We start from the raw sequence: 7,502 nt of genomic DNA on the forward strand, positions 1-7,502 counted from the left end.
GCTATAAGTGTGTGTGCAGCTCAGACAGAGACAGAACACAGAGGAGAGAGATGGAGACAGCAATGTAACCTGGTTTCTGCTTTACTATAGAGTCAGAGTCCCGTCTTTTATTTTATGAGAAACCACAGGAAGTCCTTTTTCCCATTTGCGCTACCTTCCCAGCTGAGTGTTTAGGCCCAGTCAAAACTATGCAGCCTCTATGCAGGAAAAACCCTGCAAAAGCTTATCGACATACAGCTGTGTGAATTTAAATAATCAAAGTACTGACATTTTTATTGATTGGATTTAGCTGGAGGTCACTAATTTAGCTTTAGCACACTTCCAGGCTGGTCATCTGGCTGAAATGCAAACTGTGACTAAATAAGTCTGCTGGTGGTCTTGTGCCAAAGCTTTCAGCATATTTGATTTGACAGTGAGTGTGACTCATTAAAAAGTTCAGCCTCAATGGCGCTCCCACTTTAGCTGCGGATTTCAAAATTTCCAATAACTTAAAACTACCAAGCAGATAGAAGTGATGTATTTTAAAGCACAGGTGACCCCTGCCATCATCCCAAAGCAATTTTTGTTCTTGTTTTCCACAATACCAGCTCTTTAAAATGACTCTAGGTTGCAGCTAGGCTACAGCCAGATCAGAATTTCTAGTCTTTGCTGTTTGGAAAATGTGACAACACCAACAATTGTACAACGGATAGTGAATATATGCATGTGTATGCATTTCAAGGTTAAATAAATGCAACCTCACCTTCAACCATCAATTTGTAGATGGCATCCACATTGTCAAGGCATGTCTTCGCTGATGTGCTAAGGTTGGCATGCATTGGCAGCATTAGTTTAATTTGGCACTTCCCTGTCACCACCTTAGGAGGATGTGCAATCAGCAGCAGAGGCTTCATGCCAAGGGCATACAACTTCTCAAGCTGTAACAGAGAGGTAGAAAGATCAATTAGATATATAAACAAAACTTGTTTTAGATGAAGAGATGTCACTTTCGCTTTGTAATAAATCCATGTCACGAATCAATAGATTAAATTACGTGACAATTAAAAATTACGAGACCAACAGTCGCATAAAGTGACGGCATCAGTGTCACATTAAGTGACGGCATCACCGTTGATGGTTTCCTTTCGTCTTAATCCGACGACGAGGGATTAACATGAATGTCTATCTGACGGACCCCTGGCGAACTTCAGGCGTGTGCATGTGATTGTAACATGCGCGAGGGGTGGCGTGTGCATGACCTGTGATTGACAGTCAGATCTCACACCCCCCTGCGCTGATTGGACCCGATGATCCGGGAGCAGTGGATTTTTGCAAAACAAATAACACGCTCCAGAAGGGTAGGTGGACTTAGAAGCTCGGGTTTTTTCTAAAACCACTTTATTAATGTTGTTCTGTCGGATTATAGTGTCGATTTCACTGAATATGATCAAAAAAATTTTGCCGACGGCAGCTTTAACTGGTGATTTTTTAGGACCTGCCCCCACTACTAAAAACAAACAAACAAAGGAAACACTGACAAATATAAGAAATCAAACCAAAAGTGAGTTAATGGTCATTTATCACTTCGAGAGCTCCTCAAACTGACAATCCTCAATCTGACAGTTCAGAATCACTGTCGTATCCATCCCAATCATTCTGGAAGTCCATACTTGTTCCAGTCAAAACTTGAGCATAACAGTCTCTTGCATGCTTCATCATTCTGGTGACTTCTTGCTTCTTTCTCAAAGTTAAGCTGAGGAAACCCTTGATCCCTTCTTCATTTAGAGCCCACAGCTCACCTTATGGGAGTAAAACAAAAAATTATCAGAAAAAAAATTACAATGTAGAGTATAGTATTACAACACATTACTTAAATACGTACTTTGCAATGCCTCACTGGAAAGCTGGGATGACATCTCCTTGAGTGTGTCTGCACGAGTGGAGAGAGATTTCCAATGCTTTGCCATCTCAGAAAGAACAATCTTCTTCTCCTCCTCAAGTCTCCTTATTGCCATCACAACATCAAACGCCTTCCTCTTGGTTTTCAAATCTACAGCGTCTGGGATACAGTTGTGGAAAATAAGTAAATTGTAAGTATGATTATTTTTCAAATAATATTTGAGATAATCTGGGATAAGGCATAATTGGTTTTGTGCCACTATGTGAATCAAACAAAATTGTCAACAGATTTGTGTACATACCACCATGTGAAAGTTGCCATGGCCAAACTGTCTCGTCAGAGAGAATGATGTCAAAGACGATTCTTTCTGTATCTGGAACCATACTGTTGTATTTTTCAACGACAGAGCTAAGAATGGCCTTCTCCTCTCTGATTTTGCGCCGAATCCGGGCCCGACCTTTGCTGCCATCAGTGTCTTTGTAAAGGCGCTGGGACCTTCTTTTAATGCTGGCCACCAGCACCTCCATTCTACTGGTCACCGCGTCAAGATCGGCATTCTTTTGGGATGTTGTTGCTGAGAAGAAAAGAAGTGTAAACATTTCACTTACATTTTCATGGCAGTAACTGAAACGAGCTAAGTCTCAGTGTAACACAGAACGCCACAGGGAAGTCATAAGGATTATCCCTCTTTGCTTCTTTTTTTTTCTTTATAAAAAAAAAGCTCCTGGAGGAAGGACAGGTGAGTCTCAATAATCATTTCATATTTATTAGCGTGTATAGGAAGTATGTAACAGGGTACCAAAGAAAATGACAAAGTAGCCAAGATGGGATCCGCTAACTGCAAGAAATGTCGGAAACACTTTATTTTACGGTGTCCTTGTTACATATGTTACATGAACTTAAAATAGTAATAACAATAAATTATGCATAATTACATGTAACTAACCCTCAACCAAATCCTAATCCTACCCTAACCCTATAGTAAGTACATGTAGTTAATTAATATTACTCTGTACTTAAATGTATAATTACACTGTGACAAGACAAGGACACCTTAAAATAAAGTGTGACCGAAATGTCCAATGTTCCAACTTTTGGACTGTGCACCATTCAGGTACTTTCAGGGCACTTTGTTTTGACATGATTTCCAGTGTGCATGCACTACATACTAAAATTTGGCATTTTAATTGCACAAGTACATGACCAAGAAAACAGTGTATGTATGATTTCATTTTAAAACAGTAATTACTTGCAGAAGCATGTCTCCCATTATTCTGCAGAACTGAGACATTGAAATAATAGTATAACTATCACCTTCTGCCCACTCCTTAATATCAGTGACCCAGCCCTCAACTTCAACCTGTGTCACTGCCAGCTGGATTTTCATGCTTTCCAGGTCCTGAAGTTGGCTTTCCAGGCGTTTTGTGGCCTTCAAATAACAAAAAAAGGAAACAAAAGAAAAATGTTATACCTACAAAAATATACAATAGAAGGTATTTACAATATAAGAAAATAACAATACTCATCTCTACCTTCTGATATCGGCAGGCAAGTGAAGCAGCCAAGTTATTAAACTTTTGCTGATTCCAGCGCATGGCCATCAGTGTGAGCATGTCTGTACGTCCTGCAAAAAAGAAAAAAAATACACGAATCTGTGTTGTACCACATGTCCCTCACTGGCTACAATTTTCTTGTAACACTTTCAATCTAAGTAGTGCAGTGTGTGGTTACCTTACCTGCTTTGGACATGTGCTTCGTGGTCACAGCAATCCTAGAGAGGAAGGCGTTACACTGCTCAACCTCCTCCCCAAGTGTCAATCCGGCCCCTTGCTGGTAAGCTCCACTCCATTTAACCTATTGAAGAAAATACTTAAAAGCTGCCAACATACCTTTGCAGGTGTTTAGGGACAGTTAATAACCTGGTAATGTTTTCTTACCTCGCATTTAAAATCATGGGCTTTGGCATGAAACACTGAGAGGAATGGTTTCATGCCCAGAAGGTGCTGGAGCTCCGGGCAGCTTTTTGTCACTTTGTTGAGGTAGGGCCAGTACTTGCAGGTTACATCCATGGCAAAAAAGCTTATTGACTTATTTGCCAGCTTGTTCTGCAGGTAGAGGGGATAAGCATATATTTCTCCCCTGAACATGTTGAGAGCGCCGAGAAAAACTCCATGTCGACAGACCGCAAGCTCAAGTCCCTCCTCATCAATTTTACTAGAGGATCTCTGAGAAGTTTCCCTGGCAGCTGACCACTCCCCTCCACAGACACCTCTTCCAGAGACCTACAACATGGAAAAAGGTTGATATAAATAGTCAGGACTCACCCAAACAATGTCAACTGTAAAATGTTATTGGTGGTGTTTTTAGAAATATTATACAACAAGTTTACATGGTTGGTGTTGGAATGAATGTAATCCACAAATCGTTCTACTTCATCATCTTTTGCAATGAAGATGCCATCAAATAAGGCTTGTTCTTCAGATCTAAATGAACGAAAGGTACACATTGACCTTCAATATGACACAGAAGAGGTTACTTTAACAACACTGCAAATTACACACATTTTGTAAGTACCTTGCTGCGTTCTTAAAGCGGTAGTGCTTGCGATTTCCGTCCACAGAAACAGCAAGCATGTCTGGGGTGCATGCAGGACAGATAAAATGCTCCTCCCTGCAGATCTTATCCACTTCAAATCTAACAGCCTCCCACTCCAAAAAGCTTTTTCTGAAGCTGTCTGCTGTGATCTTCCCAGTCTGTTTCAGAATAGTAAAACATGTCAACATAATTCACAGTTAAGTTAACTAAAGTGAATAAGGTCAAAGGTGACACCAAATCCTCCTGCATCGAGCCTCCACAGGCAGCCGCTCAGCCAAGTGCATCATTGGAAATCTTTTGGCTCTTTGTATGTCATGGACAAAAAACATCACGACCAAAGTCCCCCAAAAAAAAGACTCCCACAGCAAACTTAACCAATGTCTTTATGGACCTATTTGTTTTTTTCTGAATGCAAACTGCATGACTAGGATGTGACATCACTACTTGATCTTATACACAGGTCTAATGTTTTGAGTGATTGAGTTGATAAATTGCTCCAATACTTTTGTACATTTAGTGTACGAATTTAGATTTTTTACTGAGTGGTAGTTTTTACACAAAGACTTTGAATCTTAGATGATGTTCTATCAATGTATCGAGTATAGCTGAATCACTGTTTTGATTTCATCAACATGCTCCAATTATAATAATCAATGTGTTGATAATGTCACCATAGTCATTCTGCGATACACATCAATACTAGTACTAGTTGTTAGTGATTCCCACCACTCATACTCACACGGCCAAAGCGGACAGTTCGTTGATCAAGCATTCTTAAGAATGCTTGGCAGGACAGTCCTGGTGCTGCCATCTTCAATTCTTCATAAGAACAAAAAACATCTGTAGCGTACACAGTGGAAAAGTGAAGGGTAGCAGGCCAGTAGTCATTACGGACTAAGTCATCCACTCCAGCGCTCCATGTGGCTTTGCATGCCTCACATTTCATCTCAGGCATACTGAGATCATATCGTCCTGGAAAAATCAGGAAAAGTAGCCTACATTACTATCACCTATGTAGTACATTCAGAACTAATAAAACTTAAAATCAGACATCTGGCAGTCTTTCTCATTTGTCAAGTGCCTCTTTTGTGAGACAGAACGCAAAACTGAACATCCCTCCTGCCTATCCTGGGTCTTTCACAGGCGGGAGATGCAAATAAGGTTATAGATGCGGGCGGGAGCGGGACTAAAACACATTATTGCGGAACGGGACAGAATATTGCGGGAACGGGGGGGGGGCGCAGGACTGAAAATCCTGCCCAGCGCAGACCACTATAGGGAACGTTTGAATAGAAATAGATCAGGACACATTTACAAAGCCAATAGCACAGCCTTGTTTTTTTTTTATTCAAATAGGACAATGAAATGTGTCAGGAAGCGAGTGGGAGAGCCCTATGGGGTGTAATCAGGTTAAAGTCCAACCCAGGTCCCTATGGGCACTTTGCCCAGAATGTGATATGGACGCTAAAGCCACTTGATCTGGAATGTTCCCTTAAGTTCATTTTATTCTTACCATTCATTGTAACCACAGCAACAACTTTTCCTGTGTTGACACTCAACGATCCCGGAGAACAACTACATATTTTTTTGGGCATCTCCAATGGCACAATACACACTGAAAGACACATCATATGCAGGGATTAAAGACATGCATCATCCTATGTACTAGCTAGGAAGTATTCTGCAATCATTTTCTTTTTCTTTTTTCATTAATGATTTGAAAAGCTTTAAAGATAAAAGGTCATTAAGTGTGTTTCAGAGAAAGTACTCAAAAAATTCTCGTGAAGCCTATTATACTGTAAAGTTATTTAAATAAACTGAGAATGGGACTAGGGCTGCACAATATATAATTGCACTTTTTCTGACAGATAAAGCGATTACCATTTCCAATACGATTTTTGAATGTGTATGATTTGATTCAGTTCAATATTCCAAATGTCTCTTTAATTTGTGCCACCCCTGATAGGTAAGCACAGCCAGTGTACAAGACTATCACCCACTGACCGATTGAAGTTCACCAATCAGAGTTTTTGTACCCTTCACACACCCACCAACAAGAAGTTGCACAGTCAAGGAGGATGACGTGAATATAAAAGTCAAATGTCACAAATGATATTTGAAGATTTTACCATTAGGCAGTTGTGTTGGATCATATTGCAATTATGATTGCAATAATTGTGCAGCCCTAAATAAGACACTCAAAGAAATACAGCTTACCACACTGGGAAAGAGCCCTCTCCACGACACAGGTTGTTGGAGGCAATGGCTGAAAGAATCCAGCTATTGTTGCATCCCTGTTGTGGAAGACATGGTTTCGGTGTATACTGACATCACAATCAGCACAGAAGAATGGTTGTGGTCGGCAGTCACGACAACAGACAGCAGCTGGACTGCTGCCACATTGTTGGCAGATCTGAGTGTTCACATTTTGTTGTGCCACCATGGTATTCACCAGAAAGGGTCTCTCTTTCTCCCACCTCTCTGAGAGGAGACTTTTTCGAGTAGACCAGTCTGAGGAAGCTCGTGGTGGTGCTGGTGCCATTTCCTGATCATCCAAGTCATCACCCTGTGAGTGGTTTAGCTCTTCAAGGAAAGTCTCTGTTAAAATAGTACATCATATTTAAAAACAATTTTCTACACTATCTAAGTGTGCAACATGTTGTCGGTTATTCTGTCGCAAAAACATGTAATTTACATTCTAATTATTAGAATCTATAAACATAATGAACTAATAGACACAAAATAAAGAACATACCAACAGTATCAGGAGGACAGTAGTTGGTTATCTCAAAGCTGTTGTCCAACATCCTAGTATGAGAACCAGTCTTACGACTGTAGCTGTGACTAGCTGTAGCAGAAAATAAAACCCAAATCAACCTTTACAGCATTACAATTCCATAGATTTTGACAAGCTAATTTTATTCCACACAATGATACATACTTTTATTGGCCCAATTTCGTTGTCTATACCACTTTGGATGATCATGAGTATGTAATAAAAACCTCATATCTCATACCAGACACATGA

The 7,502-nt window shown here is 40.3% G+C and overlaps 1 protein-coding gene and 1 long non-coding RNA gene across 3 annotated transcripts in view; one reads left to right on the top strand and one right to left on the bottom strand.

Moving 5' to 3' along the window:
- The window catches only part of LOC143735396 (uncharacterized), a 271,580-nt gene that overhangs the window by 165,840 nt on the left and 98,238 nt on the right, over window positions 1-7,502 (top strand). The window lies entirely within an intron of this gene.
- The window catches only part of LOC143734673 (uncharacterized), a 35,905-nt gene continuing 29,236 nt past the window's right edge, over window positions 834-7,502 (bottom strand). Inside the window, exons 7-19 of one of the 2 annotated variants that reach the window (XM_077225229.1) lie at window positions 7,230-7,322; window positions 6,692-7,072; window positions 5,988-6,089; window positions 5,214-5,446; window positions 4,454-4,632; window positions 4,269-4,362; window positions 3,817-4,161; window positions 3,616-3,733; window positions 3,412-3,503; window positions 3,194-3,308; window positions 2,181-2,453; window positions 1,862-2,038; window positions 1,343-1,778 (exon numbers count right to left, since the gene is read on the bottom strand). In XM_077225229.1, coding sequence (XP_077081344.1) covers window positions 1,591-1,778; window positions 1,862-2,038; window positions 2,181-2,453; window positions 3,194-3,308; window positions 3,412-3,503; window positions 3,616-3,733; window positions 3,817-4,161; window positions 4,269-4,362; window positions 4,454-4,632; window positions 5,214-5,446; window positions 5,988-6,089; window positions 6,692-7,072; window positions 7,230-7,322 — 2,390 coding nt within the window. In that variant the 3' untranslated portion in view covers window positions 1,343-1,590. Of the gene's footprint in view, window positions 918-1,342; window positions 1,779-1,861; window positions 2,039-2,180; window positions 2,454-3,193; window positions 3,309-3,411; window positions 3,504-3,615; window positions 3,734-3,816; window positions 4,162-4,268; window positions 4,363-4,453; window positions 4,633-5,213; window positions 5,447-5,987; window positions 6,090-6,691; window positions 7,073-7,229; window positions 7,323-7,502 lie in introns of those variants that run through there. The other variant, XM_077225230.1, reaches the window with a different exon arrangement.

Source organism: Siphateles boraxobius, unplaced genomic scaffold (genome assembly GCF_051911475.1).
Source record: "Siphateles boraxobius isolate OS27281-9 unplaced genomic scaffold, OSU_SipBor_1 13, whole genome shotgun sequence".
NCBI classification, from domain to species: domain Eukaryota; kingdom Metazoa; phylum Chordata; class Actinopteri; order Cypriniformes; family Leuciscidae; genus Siphateles; species Siphateles boraxobius.